The sequence below is a fragment of the Typopeltis vanoorti genome, chromosome 10 (genome assembly GCF_054136105.1).
Source record: "Typopeltis vanoorti isolate ZY-2024b chromosome 10, IOZ_Tvanoo_1.0, whole genome shotgun sequence".
Classification (NCBI taxonomy): Eukaryota; Metazoa; Arthropoda; class Arachnida; order Uropygi; family Thelyphonidae; genus Typopeltis; species Typopeltis vanoorti.
In genome coordinates, this window is record NC_143558.1 from 113,421,434 (window position 1) to 113,439,553 (window position 18,120).

An 18,120-nucleotide genomic window follows, 5' to 3' on the forward strand; every position below is an offset into this window, starting at 1 on the left:
ATTCATGTACCACCAATAGCATGCTTACTGTTGGTTGAAAAACACTGCTTTAAAAGCATTTAATCAGATTTTGCACAGACGTCTGTATCATAAACAAGTAAGCTTGTTGCAACTGGATTGCTTTCTTTAACTCGTGTCATATGTTATATGTGATGTGGATAAATCTTTATTCTTAATAAAGGAGCCTTACTCTTTCACCTGCTTTCTTCCTTCTCCTTTTTATCATAAATCTGGTTTTGCTGAAGACAGTACATTGCACTCCTCTTCATTTGACAATCTGCACCATACAAATCACCATAATTTCATATACAACCTTAAATTCTCCAAACTGTTCCTCAGCAGAATTCTGATGGTCTTCAGTGTTTGCAGAGTTTAATTCTGTTTTATTTCTCACAAAAATGAACTTTTTAAAAGCATTTAATCAGATTCCGCACAGATGTCTGTTGGTATCAAAATGTTGGTATGCTTTTGTGTGGTCTGACTTCTTCAACTGGATTGCTGGCTTCTTATAATATCCAAGATCGCATTTCTCTTCTTTGAATAACTAATCTTTCTTGATATACACAGATTACAGGTATTGTCTCCATGGCATCCCCTTGGCTTTATTTTTGCCACCTGTTAATTCATAACAGTTCTACACAGTGTAAACATCACCAGAGGAAATTAATTTATTGAACTGCTGATATTTTGTTGGATTTCTAACCAACATCCTCATAGCACAAAATTACAAATGTGGTAGAACATCATCATTGGCTCAACAGCCATGTGTGGTCCCTGGCCTTCTTCAGAAACTTCTACCAGCCTTCCTTATTCAGTGCCAAACTCCTCCATTTTTTGACTCCTAAAACCTTAATATCTTCCCATCTTAATTTAGGTCTTCCAATTTTTCTTTTCCCTTCTGGCTTAGCATCAAACATCTTCTTAACTATAAAAATTCTATTATCATCCATGCATATAATGTGTCCAGTCCAACTTAATCTATTTATTTTTATGTACTTAATAATGTCTGGCTCATTAAATAATGTGGTAGAACAAAGCACTCAATTGGATAGTTGTAGAAACAGTTCAAATTATAATTGAAGGGAACTAATATCCTAACAAGGCACCTCTAGGGATGGGATGAAAATGCAGTTAATTTTGAAAAGTCAAAGTAAATGCTTAGAATAATGATCTCCCAGAGTTTTGGCAAATTAATGCAAGCATATTTGTTGAGGTTGTAGGAATGCTGCTTCACAACCGATTCTAAAAATGGCCTTTGAGACCTGTAGCTGCATCTGTGCAGCAACAGGTTCAGAAAAATTGTCTTCTTCCATTTAATCCCATGTGAAGAAATGTTCAGAGCATGGTCTGCAAGGCATAACTTTCCCCACAGATATAGTTTTTATGTTCTTTGAGGTGAATATTGACATTTACTAGTCTATCCAAGGTAAGCTAAGTTGAATACAAGGAACTTTATATGCTCCAGGGTGTGTAAAAGGATGATCCTGATCCTTAAGACAACAGATGAGGGCTGCTGGTTGGATGTGTAGTTTGAAAGTAGTATGAAGATTTAATTTGTGGAGAACTTCAGCCATCTTTTCAGATATATGTTGAATTTATATTTAAGGTGCATTAGAAAATTTATATTCAAGAATCAACAAAATTATTCCATTTCCCATAAGCAATGGGGGAATGGTTTTGTTGTGATCTTGTGTGTTGATTGTAGGAGAGAGCATTCAGTACTTATAGGGATTGTAGCCAATGGCTAAAACTGTTGCAAGGATAAGTTCAATAGCTGTGTCATTCGAACAAATAACCATAACTGTTCATATGTTTTTGAGGATACCATTCTGTTATAATGGACATGGTGTGCTTGTAAGTACCTTTAAGGGTTTTTTTTGGGAGGGGGGGGTTCCTATAAACAGTAAAGGATAATGAACCGTTTGGTAACTGTTAACTGGTGTGTGTGTGTGTCTAGAAGAAGGTGGGGACAGCTGTTAGTTACTTTTTCTATAGTGAAGTATATTTTAGGATGTGCTGTGGATGCTATTGGAAACCCAGAAAAGTATTAGTAGTTGGTACATTAATTATATGTTTCTCTCACCATCATCATTCAGAAATTAATATTAGAAGGGAAACTGGATGGAAAAAGAGAGAGGGGTAGACCCAGAAGAACGTGGTTTGAAGACATTTAGGATTGGACTGGCTTGAATTACCATAAATGTTCCAGAGCAACAAAAGAAAGAAAACTTCTGTGACCTAGTTGCCAACCTTCTTCTAGGGGATGACACTTGAAGAAGAACATTATCATCATTACCAAATTCTTACCATCTATCTTCAAGAGGTGTACAGGATATGATAGTACTACATGAAAAATTTACATCATTACTAACTTCCTATCTACAATTTTCCTCCAAATCAGTCTGTTACTTGTCAAGACTCCAACATTATCAGATCTTATATTTCTATCATCTAAGGCACTTTTTACCGTATCAATCCACCTATATCTTGGTCTTCCTCTGGGTCTTTTTCCTGCCAACCTGGCAGAGAACACTTGTTTTGCTAATCTTTCTTCACCCACTCTGTTTAAGTGACCATACCACCTGAAATTAGCTCTGCTAACGCATTCCTGGATGCCGACAATGTCAAGTTCTTTCCTAATATCCTCGTTTTTAATATGATATTGCCATTGATGTCATCTGTTAATGCTGCTAATCGTTCTCAGGACTTTCATATCTGTGGTTTCTAGTCTGGTCAAGTGTTTTACTTCTGACCCAGCTCTCAGATACATAAGTTAAAATTGATTTGAACACTGTCTTGTATAAGCTAATTTATTGTTTTGACTAATTTCTCTCTTATTCCATATAAATTTATTCAGTTGACTTCCTACCATACCAGCTTTGTTGATTATGTTGTCTATTTCCATATTTAATTTACCATATTTACTAAAAATAGTGCCTAAGTAGCCGAAATGTTTAGTTTCGGCTACTTAGGCTCTCCTGTAAGTTCTCCATTCACAATGCAGTTGATATTTTCAATGCTTCTCCTGTTTTCATTGTCTTTGTCTTGTTATTGCTGACCTTCATACCTTATCTATTAGAACAGTTATTCAGTTTAGTCTGGAAATCTTGCAGACTTCAAGCTGATTTATTTAGACGTGTAACATCATCCACATAAAGCAAAGAGCTGGCATTAACATCTCCAATTTTGATGTCAGGTTTAATACCACTTTCCTTCATAATGTGTAGGAATTCATTGTTCATAGATAATAAATAACAGAATGGATAATGTACTTCCTTCAATTCTAACTGCTCACTTACAACTGAAATAAAGACTAAGTATTGCTTGATATAATGCCCCACTGACACCATATAAATGCAGCATTTTAAATAGCTTTTCTCTTGACACCTTGTCATATGCCTTTTCCAGGTCTACTAAACTTAAATATAGATCTTTGTTATATCCCATGATTTCTCATCTATTTGTTGTAAAGTGAAAATCTGATCCTGACAGCCTCTATTTGGCCTGAATCCAGCTTGTTCTTCACCAAGCTTTTCTTCCACAATCCTTCTCAACTGTTTCTCAAGTATATTTGCGTAAATAAGATTTACGCAAATATACTTGAGAAACACTCAGTAAAGAAATACCTTTGTAATTCTCACATTCAGTTTTATTTCCCTTTTTATATATATGGGACTATGACAGCTCTACTCCAGTCATCTGGAATTTGTTCCTCTGTCCAGGCCTTCTGAACTATGCAGTGCAGCCACTGTATGACTTTTATCTCCATACTTGAGCATTTCTGGATGAATATCATATACACCTGCTGCCTTTCTACATTTCAGGCCTTTGTTGGCTTCTTTTACTTCAAGCATGGATATATATTCCTGACTGCATCCCTGTTGAGTGTTTTTTACCACTGTACTATCACTACTTGTTTCATTTAGTAATTTGTCGAAGTAATTACTCCATGCTTCAATTATATCTTTTTCTCCAGTTTTCATGTCATCTTTATCATCTCTAATTCCTTTTACAACACTTTTTCCTCCATTGCTGAGATGTTTCAACAACACCTCCAGATCATCTTGCCACCATCGTGATATTTTTTCTGTATTCTTACGAAAGTCTTCCAATGACTTTTGTTTAGCTAGTTTTACACAGTGTTTAGCTTTCTTACATTTGTCTCTGTGTTCTCTAAGAGCATAGGCTGACTTATTTGCCAGGGACTTTCCTTCACTGTCTCTAACTTCCTGTGTCCACCATGCAGTTCTGATTTTTCTATCCTTACAGACAACCTCACCACACTCCAAGGTTTGGTCCATGTTCTCAATCTCTTTCATTTTTTCTTGAATAATGTTTGTTTATTTTAGTCTACAGTTCACATCTAAGAGCTGCTCAACTTTGTTTTCCTCTGGTGTTCTTTATACTGTGAAGGACTGTTATGAATAACACCACCAAAAACATCTAAGCCTATCTGTACATATTTTGCTCGATGTTACTTTATTTTTGAACTCCTTTTAGCTCAGTATAAATAACATAAATGTTGAATTTTTTTTTTTCTTAAGTCAAAAAGAAAGATGCATTTAATTTGGAAGTATATGGTTGAAACAAGAGTGTGCCATTTATTTTGAGTATCAGGGATTATTTTGAAATTAAGTCTTTTTCTTTTTATGGGGGGAAGGGAATATATATATATTGGTTATAATTAATGCGAATCCCAAATTCTGGATTATTTTTCTTTCCAGTTTGCAATCATCTGCCTACACTAGTGGCCAAAATTGTGGAAACCTTTTGGAAAAAGTGTATTTCTGAGATTTGATGGCTCATAACACCACTTTTTTTTTTTTTGAGTAATACCATAAAATTATATATCAATGGAAAGATAATTTAATCAAGAATGTAATGCAATAACTTTAATGAAGGATTTTTTTTATTAGAAGAAGAAGAAGAAGAAAAGTGAAACACGTAGAAAAAATGAGATATACAAAAATTCTCACGATGTCAGTTAATACTTAGTTGGGTGACCTTTAGCGTTAATTACGGCCTTACAATGAGTGAATGGAATGAACCAAGTTTTTTAGTTCTGCAGCTGTTATAATGCGAAACCAAGATTGAATTATTGCTTCTATTAATTGGGTTTTATTGCTGGGTTGCTTCTGACTAACAAGTTTCTTTAGTCAGCTCCATAGATTTTCAATTGGGTTAAGGTCTGGGCTATTCCCAGGCCATTCCAGCAGTGGAATATGATTATCTTGAAACCACTTTTTGCACACAGCAGCAACATGACATGGAGCTGAATCCTGTTGAAATATAAATGCTTCATTATCTTGGAAAAGATTACGTGCAGAAGACTTCAGTTTGGGCTAATTTATTTCATTTATGTATTTTTGGGCATTTATATTCCCATTAATCACGCAAATTCTGCAAACACCTTTTGATGTCATACAACCCCAGATCATAACACTAAGTGGGTGTTTCACGGTATTCTCCGATTCTTCTCCTTACATATTTTATTCAATCACTACCAAACAAGGAGATTTTGGTCTCATCACTCCAAATAACACTGTCTCGTTGTTCCAGTTAACATGGGTTTTAGCCCAGTTTAATCTTTTCAACCTTTGTTTGAGAGATAAAAATTGCTTTTTTCGTGGAATTCTAGCATTTAGACCAAATTCCTGCAGTCTGCGCGAGCAGTCCTTGCACTCAACTTCACATTGTATTGCACCATTTCATCTTGTATACACCCAGATGATTTTCTTTTGTCACTTAATAGTACTATTTTACATCGCTTTCTGGGTGACCAGTCAACTCTTTGCACCATTTCTTTAATTTTATTATGTTTAGAACACACACACACACAAAAAAAAAAAAAAAAAAAAAAAAAAAAAAAAAAAAAAAAAACACGATAGCAATCACATGACATCAATAGCTGAATCCTACTGTGACCTTATTAGCTCATTGCCAAAACAAGATGACACCTGATTGGCTACATTCAAATGAAGAAAAGCTACTTCATATCAACCTAAGCAAGTTGTGTTTTTTTTTTTTTTTTTTTTTTTTTTTTTTTTTTTTTTTTTTTTTGGCTATAACTTTTCATAGAATACAGATAATTGAACAAACTTTGTTGCATTACATTCTTGATTAAATTATCTATCCATTTATATATAGTTTTATGATATGACATAAAAAAAAAGTGGTGTTATGAGCCATCTAACCTCAAAAATACACTTTTCCAAACGGTTTCCACTATTTGGGCCACTAGTGTAAATATATTTGCTGTCCTTGCCAAGTTTTAACTAAATCTCATTTATCTTAGACTTAGCAATAAGATGAGAATCATAAAACAAATAATTATTGGGGATTGATTTCCATATAACCTAACTAAAAAATTAATACAGATATAATTGAACATACTTGGTATAAATTTATCTTCAGAGTTCAAAAATATCAAGTTTAGATTTCACAAACAAAAAAAAAGTGATCATCGTCAATTTCCTGGTGTACCCTCAAGGGGTGTTCAGGGTTACTATGACATGCTACATGATTAAGTTTACATTATTATTAATCTTCTATCAACAATTTTCCAAATTAGTCTATTACTTGCCAGCACTCTAATATTGTCATATTTAACATTTTGTGCTTCTAAGGCACTTCTGACTGAATCAATCCATCTAAACGTTCTTCTTCTGGTCCTCTTTTATGCCATCTTGGCATCAATCCTGTTTTGCTAACTTATCTTCTTCCATTCTGTTTAAATGGTCATTCTACCTTAGATTAGTTCTGCTTACATATTCTTGAATGCTAACAATGTCAAGTTATTTCTAATATTTTAATTTTAAATATGATTCTGCCACTGATGCCATCTGTTCATTTCCTTAATTTTTCTCAGATCCATAATTTAAAACTGGTTTGAATACTGTCTTGTATACTGTATATTGCTAGTTGAGTGTTTTTGCTAATTTCTCTCTAATTCCATATAAAATTATTCATAAGGCGCCACGATTATTCTGTTCTGTATTTAGGTCATCTTCACTAAAAACTGTGCCTAAATAGCTGAAATGTTATTCTTGTTCTATAAGATCTCCATTCAGAATGTAGGTGAAGTTTTCCATGTTCCTGCCTATTTTCATAGTTTGGTCTTTTTATTGCCGATTTTCATGCCAAATTTGTTATACCTATTATTCAATTTAGTTAGAGAATCCTGAAGATGTCATAAAGTGAAAATCAGATCTTGACAACTTCTATTTGGCCTGAACTCAGCTTGTTCTTTTCCAAGTTTCTCTTCCACAATCTTTCTCAACCTGTTTTCAGTATGCTTGCATAAATAAATCTTACCTAGAACACTTATTAGAGAAATTTCTCTGTAATTTTCACTTTGAGCTTTATTTGCTTTTTTTTTTTTTTTTTTTTTTTTTTTTTTTTTTTTTTTTTTTTTGAAGATGAGAATTATTAGAACTCTACTACAATCATCTGAAATTCAACACCAGGCCCTCTGAATTATGCAGTAGCCAGCAAAACTTTTATATCTCATACTTAAGCATTTCAGCTGCCATTTCCACATTTATTTAAGTTTTGGTTGTCTTTTTATACCTCAAGTATTCATATTTACGCCTCTTTGCATTCCTCTTGAAAATTTTCTAGTATGGTTCTGTCACTACTTGTTTCATTTTACAGTCTTTCAAAGTAATTACTCCAGACATCTAGAATAACCTTATCTTCAGTTTTCATGTCACCTTTATCATATTTGATTCCTTTTAAGTATTCTTTTCACCATTTCTAAGCTTCTTCAATAGCCTGCAGAACGTTTTGCCACCTTCGTGATATTTTTTTGCTATATTCCTAACCACCATTGAACCTGGACCCAATAATGCTAACAGAGCTCTGGTAAACACTTCCGAACTCTAGTCAGGAGAAGTGTATATCCAACTATAGCAAAGATGCCATTATTACAGCAACAGAAATGAATTCGAGTCCTGTGTGACCCACACTCACCTCTCTGCAACATCAGCGGTAAGGCATTGAGTGTGGCCAGGGATGCTAAGAATGTTGCAGAAGAAGGCAGGCTGTCTATTTGATCTTTGAAACTGGCATTCAGTCCCCTCAGTACTTGAACTTTAGCAAGAGACTACAAAATAGATTTATTAATCAGTGAACTAACCAATATCAACTTAGATATTCTCCTAGTAAATGAAACAGAAAGATTAAAAGAATTAACAGCAAGATAGTATGATGCTCCTGGGAGCATCCTCAAACAATGGTAAACAAGGTGGACTAGGCTTTATTGTTAAATCTAAGCTCACCAAGTTGATCCTTTTTTGTAACATCATATCTGAAAGAATAGGTGTACTACTAATTGCATTAGAGAATAATATAACAATGAAATTAATATCCTGCTATGCTCCAACATCCGTAGCCGATAATCAAGAAAAAGAAAATTTCTACACGAATCTCGAATGCACATTCAATTATAAGTCAATATATACATTCATTGGTGGAGACTTTAATGCCAAAAAAAGATGTGGAAAACAAATTGAAAAAGTTTATAGATCCAGGTGGTCTGGGAGAGAGAGAGAATATTAGCCGAATTTGCTGCAGCTAAACATTTTTATGAAAACTTTTTCAACAAATGCCCAGGAAGATTGGCAGTCACCCAGACTTGGCGATCACCGAATGGAGACACAAAAAATGAAATTGACTACATAGACTGTAGAAGACTACAATAGGTGAAACAGTTTTCAACATAGATTCTAACCATAGACTTCTCAGAGCAACATCAAACCACAAAAGTCAGCCCAAACAAATATTGTCACAAGTTCAGGAAGTACATAGAAAAGACTGAATGGACTATTAAGAACTGCTACATAGATGATGACTATACTGAATTTATTAATAAATTCAACGATTTAAAAAAAAAAATCAGGCCATAGAACTATTAAAAAAGAGTAAAGAACTAAAAAAATCCCTAGGAAATTTTCTAGAATATAAATTATGTGTAAATTATTATGGAAAAGAATTTCAGAAAGACTACAAAACTTTCAGGATACAAAATCTATGAGAGGCAGCACAGGCAAAAGTCATCCTGAAAAAAATGGAGAAAGACTTAAATTTTCAACAGTCAATTCCATCTACATTGTAGGATCAAAATGAAGAAAAACATACTAACAGAAGATAGAAGAAATTGTGCAGAATTTCTATAATGACGTTTATGCAACTAATGCCAAGTCTCAGAACTTATCATTCCAAAACCAAGCAATATACCAGATGTACTTCCTGATGAAATAGACCATGCCCTTAAGAAAATGAATAAAGTTAAATCTTCTTGACTTGATCATGTTAAGGCTGAAGAAATCCAACAAAGTGGACTAACTATATTCTAAACGCCTTGGCTACCAGATTTACGTCGTATTTGAAAGAAGGAAAGATTCCAGAAGAATAGAAGACTTCAAAAACCATACTTATATTCAAAAAGGGAAATAAAGAAGACATTTTAAAAAAAAATTATTGCCCAATTTGTCTATTCTCAAATATATAAAATCATGAACCATATTTGATCAACCTATAAATATAAAGGGGGGGGGGGGTCCTGCCATGGCGATGTGATCTCCCCAGCCTATTTACCAGTTAAATTGTAAATGAAGATATTTGAGAATTATAATACTCCATTCACATTTAACATAATCTGCCATAATTTAAGCAACGCTTGTAAATATTATTTAATGTTAATCTCTTGCTCATAAATTATTATTCATATAATTACTTTGGGAATGTTTTATTATTGTCTAATTATATAATTTTGGGATTTGTATTGGTAATCAAACGACTGTGTATTAAAATGTCATTCAGTTTATTTTATTTATTCCTGTATTAATATTATAAGAAGCTGTGTATGTATATATATTATAAGAATTTGTATTCATCATATTTAAATGTATTTTATGTGTATTACGGATTATTTCTAAAAGAGATTGTAAATATGTGGAATTCTTCTGATTGAATTTGATTGGCTAGTAAAGGAGAAACGGTGTTGCTTTTAGTTAGCACGTGCTTAGAACGTGAACGGCTATGATATGGAGAGAAGCCTGTAGGTGTAAGCTGAACTGGCTAGAATCGGATTTTGGCGGGAAGAATAAACGCAGTTAATTGGAAAACGAAAGTAAACAGGGAGAGAAAGCTTAGGGACAGCAAAGAGACTGGTCGTGTGTAACGAGAGGCGAGTGGAGATATGCGGAATAATCGACAAGGAAAGGACCGGGAATAAATAGGCATTAATAACTACCTCTATGGAATTCTGATATTACAATAGATTCCTAATGATTAGAGGAAGAAAGCTGCACAGCTGAAGTCAATACATAGTGGAAGATAAAGAATTAGTACATGATGTAAATCTAATGTGTCAGGGCTTATGTAGCTCTGTGTTTAATATTTCAGTCAACATAGTGAAGATTTCTTTGAATTGTGTTTCTTCACAATAATTAGTTAAGAGGGATTTTAAAATGTGCCTAAGTGAATTCAATGTGCTGAAGTTGTAACCCGGTAAGACTTATCCTTTTTGCATCCAGTGTGAAGCAAATGAAAATTAGTTCTGCTTAATATATCTTAATCCTAGCTGTCGCCTTTAACTATAAATAGTCGAAGGAATGAAGCAGTAAAATATTTCCTCCTTGAATTGATATTTGCCTTGTAATTCAATTAAGTGTTTATAGACTAGAAGTGATTAGAGAACTGCAACTATAAAAATATTTATTGTGAATTCTGGAACCTTGAATTGTGAGAACTATTTTCCATTAATTGACAGAATATAGAGAGCTGAGAGTTGAATGTTTGATACCTAATGCATTGTATCTATTCTAAGCACTAGAACTAATCGATGTGTTGATGTTATGATTTGTCTCATAGAATAGAGAAAAGTTGTGATAGAAATACTTATGTCTTGAATAATAATATCTAAAATTTGTAGCTTTAATGCTAAAACCTAACTGAATAGCTACTTGTATCTCAGAGATATTTTGGGTTTGTTCAATTGCATTATCTTGTTTAGAAAGTTATACTTAGATGTACATGTTATATAACCGTGCATTAAATGTTTTGTTTTATTGAATTCAATTTGATGTTTGCCTGATTTTCTTTCATCTGCACCGCTCATAAAAAATTTATCGGACATTGCGGAAGCCTTAAAAGTTAATATTAACCTCGACCTGTAAAAAAGTGAGATTGCAAACGTTAGTTGATGATTGATTCCTCTATATTATACAGACTAATCTGAATATGAGGTGGCACAGGATAATATAAATTTCTTTATAATCGGATCAGTATCAATCAACATCTGACAAATAAAAACGGAAATTAAAGAAGTAAGGATAAGTTCAACTAACCAACATAAATGGATCAGTCAGGAAGTAGGATGACACAATACCAGCTCTTTAGAATATGTTCTGAGAAAAATTGACCTAAACAAAATTGATGTTTGCCTGATTTTCTTTCATCTGCACCGCTCATAAAAAATTTATCGGACATTGCGGAAGCCTTAAAAGTTAATATTAACCTCGACCTGTAAAAAAGTGAGATTGCAAACGTTAGTTGATGATTGATTCCCCTATATTATATAGACTAATCTGAATATGAGGTGGCACAGGATAATATAAATTTCCTTATAATCGGATCATTATCAATCAACATCTGACAAATAAAAACGGAAATTAAAGAAGTAAGGATAAGTTCAACTAACCAACATAAATGGATCAGTCAGGAAGTAGGATGACACAATACCAGCTTTTAGAATATGTTCTGAGAAAAATTGACCTAAACAGAAGAATAAATATAGATGGTGAAAAATTACAAATCCAAAAGATCTTGAAGAAATGGATCAAAAAATATACACAAGCAGCAATGAGATAGGCCTAGAAATGAATCTAGAAAAAACTAAATGGATTAAAAACATCTACACAAGTGACAACAATCTGTGTATTAATAAACATCCTTATAGAACAGATCATGATCTTCTCCAGAGTTCCAGAAGACAAATGGGCTTCGTCTGGGGTTGCAATTTGGATTAATAAAAAATGGAAAAACTAAATTTCGGATTATAGTTGGGTATCAGACAGTCGATGTTTTCGAAATTTATGCACCAGGTAGATGGAAAAGAGGAGGAGACAGGAGAATTTTACGGAAAACTTCAGGGATGTATTGAAACAAATAAAAATGAAGCACCAATATTGATGGGAGATTTCAACGCTAGAGTGGGAAATAACCCAATAACAGGATGTATTGGATCAGAGGGAGAATCAATAACAATAGAATTTTATTAAAAGACTTCTGCATGTTTAACACTCTAAAAATCAGCGATACTTTCTTCGGGCATAAAAATATACATAAGTACACATGGGAAGCAAAAGGAACTAAATCAGTAATAGATTACGTTATTATTAACAACAAACTAAATAATAATATCAAGGATACAAGGGTTTTTAGAGGAAGCGAAATTGATAGTGATTACATGTTAGTTTGAAAGCAGATTTGAATTCATAAAAAGAACCAGATACTTCAAAAGAAAAAAAGATAATGTACCAACAGCTAATAAACAGTTTAAAATTCACCTCCTAGAACAGGAGAGTATCAGAAATTTATATAAAAGCAGAATAAGAGATAAGATAAAACAAACCACAAACAATATTGAAACTGACTGGAAAAATATAAAAGAAACCATACTAAAAGCAGCAGAAGACAGTTTGGGATATAAATCAAGGAAAAACAAAAACTGGCTCTGAACTTGCAATGATGACTTAAAGGAATTAATTGAAAGAAAAAAAAAATGGGCTTTTAAAATCTATCTGCAGAGTAAAAACACTGTTGACTATATAGAATATAAGAAACTATGGGCTGCAGTCAGAAAGCTTTCCAGAAGTATACACAAAGAAGATTGGAGTAAATATGTTAAATCATTAGAGCAGGATATCACTGGGCCACAAAGAATACAGGGTGTTCGGGATAAATTTGACATATTTATAATTAATTATATTTTTCCGTAAGTTACATGTATTAACACACACTTCTCTTCATTTAAAAGTTTGGACCCTTCTTCATTCATATACAAGATGTCAGAAAGGATGGATAGCTGGAACCCACCTGAATCATGGAAGAGAATAACTTGTATCATGATGATTCGTGCCCGCCATCAAAATAAGGATATTACGACTGCTGCCCAATGCTCCCTGAATACAGTAAAAACAATCGGGCATGAACTAGAGACTTGCAATGGTGACTACGAGGATGTAGCAAGAAGAAAGATCCCTAGCAGACGATCTGATTGCGTTCGTACAGCAGAATTCCTCGCAAATCTGCAGGAACAGGTGTTGAAGAACCCTGGCATTGGAATTCGGGCTTTGTTCGTGGAGTTGCTAACTGTAGTCAAGCCCTGGATAACAAGGGTAGCCAATGGTAGGCCGTATGTATGGCAGCAGGATTCGGCCCCTTGCCACACCTCTGGGAAAAGTCAAAAATGGTTGTCTGAAAATTTCTACGACTTCACCAGTCCAAATGTTTGGCCTCCAAACTCCCCAGACCTTAACCCCATGGATTATTTTGTATGGGGCGCAGTTGAAAAAGACACCAATCGCACTTCCAGTAATACAAAAGCCCAGTTAATGGATAAAATTAAAACAGTTTTTGCGGCCCTTCCCAGGGAGACTGTAGCATCAGCTTGTTCGAGGTTCCGAAGCAGAATTGAAGCTGTGATCGATGCTAATGGTGGTTATTTTGAGTAAATCTTGTTGATAGTATTGTAATTAACTCTGCCTGTAATGTTTTTTTGTCAATTCATTAAATTTAATAGATACAAAGAAGATTTTCTTTTTCCTTACGAAACTGTCAAATTTATCCCGAACACCCTGTACTCAGGCAACTAAAAAAGCAGAAAATTACCAATTAAGAAATAATCTAATTTCCAAAGCGGATTGGAAAGAACACTATAAAACGTTGAAAAATATTTCTTGAAAAACAAGAAATACAAAACAATAACAAAATTCACAAAATTGAAGATATCAATACACAGGAAAGTACAAAAGAAATAGCAATGGAAGAATTTAAAAACTCAAGAAATAAAAAAAGCCCAGGCCTGGATGGAATATGCATTGAGCTCTTTAAATATGCAGACAATAGCTTAAAAGAAAACCTACTAAAACTCTTCAAAATAATATCTGGAAATATCAAGAGATCCCAAAAGAATGGGAAACTGGAGCAGTAATAAATATTTACAAAAAAAAAAAAAAAAAAAAAAAAAAAGATCCCAAGGACAAATGTGGAAATTACAGAGGCATTGCTTTCTTAATAACAGCATCAAAACTATATGCAAACATTTTAAAGAACAGACATTAAATATACAGAAAATTATTTAGAAGAAGAACAGTGTGGTTTTAGAAGAGGATGCACAGGTGCCTCTTTCACAGTGCAACAGATTATAGAAAAAAGAAAAGAATTTAATCTACTCACTTCTATTTATTGGCTACAAAAAGGCATATGATAACTTGAACAGAAATCTACTCTGGAAAAAAATTACAATATGATAAAATAAAACACCTCAATTAATTAATGCAATAAAAAGTCTATACAGAGAAACAAAAATTTGCAGATGGAACATTATCAGAATCTATAACTATAAATAAATGGGTAAGACAAGGCTGTGGCTTATTCCCAATTCTATTCAACATTTATATAAACAGAATCCTAAAAGAATGGAAAACAAATGTCAAAGATGGAGTTAAACTAACAAATAATATACAGCTAAATACAATACTTGGTCAAATACTAATTTCAAATTCAGAAAATAAACTCCAAATTGCAACTAACCATCTAAATGAGATAGCAAAAAAATTTTAAATGAAAATATCTGGAACAAAAATAAAAGCTATGGCAATGTGTGGAAACATCATTCAAAATGTCAAAATTATGCTTAACAATAAAATAATAGAACAAGTTACAGAATTCATATACTTGGGAAATATAATCTCGCAATACAATACTGATTCACGATTGGAAACAAGACTACAAATTTACAATAGAATGAATGGCATAATTAAAAGAAATTTTGGAAAACAAAATGACTAAAGAAACTCGATTAAGATTACATAATATGACCTCTAAACCATCTCTCAAATTTGAAAGTGAAACCTCTGGATTCTGAAACAAAGACTGCAAGCAGCACAGATGAAGTTTCTAAGAAAAGCTTAGATAAAAAGAAAAACAGAAATAAGTGAACGATTAGATACAAAATACATCATACAAGAAATAGAAGAATATCAGCAAAATTGGCTACACCACAGAGAAAGGATGAATAACAATAGTATTCCCAAATTAGCATATAAATATAAACTTACAGGAAGAAGAGACTGTGGACGTCCAAGATTAAGGTGGAAAGATCCACTTCATCTGCAGGGCAGAAACGACATAAAAAGCCTATACCCGAATTGCTCAGACAACGACGATGATAGAACAGGTTAACTCTTACAGTTACTTAGATCAAACAGTAAAAATTAATAACAATTTATCTGAAGAACTAGTAAAATGAAAGTGGCTATCATTCAAAGACTAAAAAACGCACCAAGCCAAATCTTGACATTCTTCTATCACTCACATATGGATCAGGAACATGTCAAGACAAGAAGAAGAGAATCTCAGGATAACTCAGCATGCAATAGAACGTAGGATTTGTAACATCGGCAAAATGGAACATGCTAGAAATACAGAACTAAGAGATCAGGTGTAAAAGAATGATAACTGTAGTTTACAAAAACAAGAGGAGATAGCAGGCCACATAGCAAGCCTTAGGAATAACTGGTGGACATATAGAATACTTAATTAGCAACCGAGAATAAAGAGAAGACTACCTACAAGATGGGAAACCCCATTAGTGAAATCTGTGGGTATAACATGGAAGAGAGAGACTCGAGATCGTTGAAGGCATTTTTGTGAGCTGCACTCATGGAGAAATCCTGAATGAAACACAGGCCCATCAAGGTAATATTCATACCAGTCTTCCCATGACTTTTGTTTAGCTACTTTTACACATAGCTTAGCTTTCTTACATTTTTCTCTGTATTCTTTTAAAGCATCTCTCAACTTATTCGCTATGAACATTTGATATGCTTTCTTCTTTTCCAGGACTGCTTCTTTTTTATCTTCTTGTGTTCACTATGGTTAAAAAGGTCTCTTTGATTAAATTTCTCAAGAGTTCATTCAAAAATTAATGCATTGACACAGAAATACACTATCAATTTAGGAGTTCTTTAACCACCTAACTGGCCATTATGGATCAAATACACATCCTCATATGCTTCGTATCCATCATATATTTCAATGTAATATCAATGGTATTAAAATTTTAATATGCGCTTCTCATCCATGTTAACCTTGACGTCTTGACCGGTAGCGTGGTTAAACATTTATCTCCAACTTGGACTCATATAAATAAAATAGTTCGGTTTAAAAAAAAAAAAAAAAAAATTATCGTAATCACTTCATCTGATTTTCAGAGCAGTAGTCTCCTTTCAATAAGTAAAGAAGACTGCTGTTAGAAAATTTTCTTTGGAATTTTTAAAAGAAACTTGTCTAAATTTCCCCAATCTCAGCAGGCTATAGAGCAAATATTTTTCTCTTGCTTTGGCTTTTCTTGTCTTCAAATTGCTGGTTAATAGGAGAGTATAATTCTTCTTTCCTCAAACACAATAGAATAAAATTTTATCTCCATTGTTAATTATATGCTGGCACATCTTCATATCTATTTGTTACGTGAGAACTTAATTTTCACCAATCTCTATTATACATTTAAAACTTAATCAGGTTACCATCTTTAGATTTATATCCTCTGATGGTGGTTCACTGTTAAAGAGACGAAAAGCTTCGTTATAAAGTTCAGTCCTGAAGAAATGATAACATGCATTTGATAATTGTTAGTGAATGTAATTCCTGAACTTGAGCTGCTAATGCCATGTGTTAGAGAACTTCACCATTATGAAACATTGGTGAAGTGAATTTAGTGACTATATCACAAACTTTACTAATAGAAGTTGCTTATAATTACAACTCTAAATCTTACAAATTGACTTTATTAACATAAATCTATGTCCCCTTTTTATAGAGAAGTAAATTAACGTATTATAAGAAACTAACAATGTTATTTATTTTCCAATTTCAAATAGTTTAATTTAGAAATCAGGTTAATTATCAAATCTTACACATCAATTAATTCATGCTTGTGTGAAGACCTTTTAAAAAATCATATATGAAACTCAGCAGTCAATTTTTTGACTGCATTGATTAAAAAATTGCAATTTTTCCTTGAAAATATTTAAAATTTGGCTTAAAAATTAGATTTAAAATGCAGTGTGGTTTAAAAGACTGTTGAGAAACACAAAAAGTGTGTGGGAAGTCTTTATGTGGTTAGAGCTTTCCTTTCGGCTTAGCTTTGAAATGGAACAAATCTCCATTGGATACTACTGCTGGTCTATGTATTTAAAAATAGAATTTATATAGCACTTACACACACACTTACCTGTATTTAATATTTCTGCATACTTTCTAGCATTAAATTCAACCGGTGCATATAGAACAAGGTCTCAAGCTATCCTTACCACAGAGATAAAGAAGATCAGCGATAAGAGTAGAAAACTCATAACTAAAGTTTCTGGAAACAGAACAGTTAATGAAAGTGAGTATTAAATCTTCATAGAAATTCTTATTTTATGATCCTTTTCTTATTCTTTCTACAGTCATTTACATTAAAACTTAAATGGGTAATCATTATTTAGTTGAGGATTAAGTAATGATTTCTAATAAAGCATTATTGAAGTTTAAAATTAATGCTACGAGACAATCTAATGTTGTTCCGACATAAATTGGAAGAAATCACATTATATGAAACTACATCTCTGTAAAGCCACTGAGATTTTGACTTACAAAAATCAGATTTTTACTTCAGTAACAGGCAACATGATTTAATACTTGTACACTCAAGTACTGTCCTGGTTGGCCAAAGGAATAACATCTCCCCCCCCCCCCCCAACCAACAAGCTGTGGGTTTAAATCTCTAATGTGTACATTAGTGTTTGTAAAATCCTGCTTTGGGTGAGTTTATAGCTCTGTGAGTTTTGT

At 33.1% G+C, this 18,120-nt stretch overlaps 1 protein-coding gene across 2 annotated transcripts in view; it reads left to right on the forward strand.

Moving 5' to 3' along the window:
• Positions 1-18,120, forward strand: part of Acf (ATP-dependent chromatin assembly factor large subunit) — a 383,051-nt gene that overhangs the window by 325,152 nt on the left and 39,779 nt on the right. For both annotated transcript variants that reach the window (XM_090399798.1, XM_090399799.1), the window contains one exon: positions 17,552-17,677. In XM_090399798.1, coding sequence (XP_090255924.1) covers positions 17,552-17,677 — 126 coding nt within the window. The remainder of the gene's footprint in view (positions 1-17,551; positions 17,678-18,120) is intronic.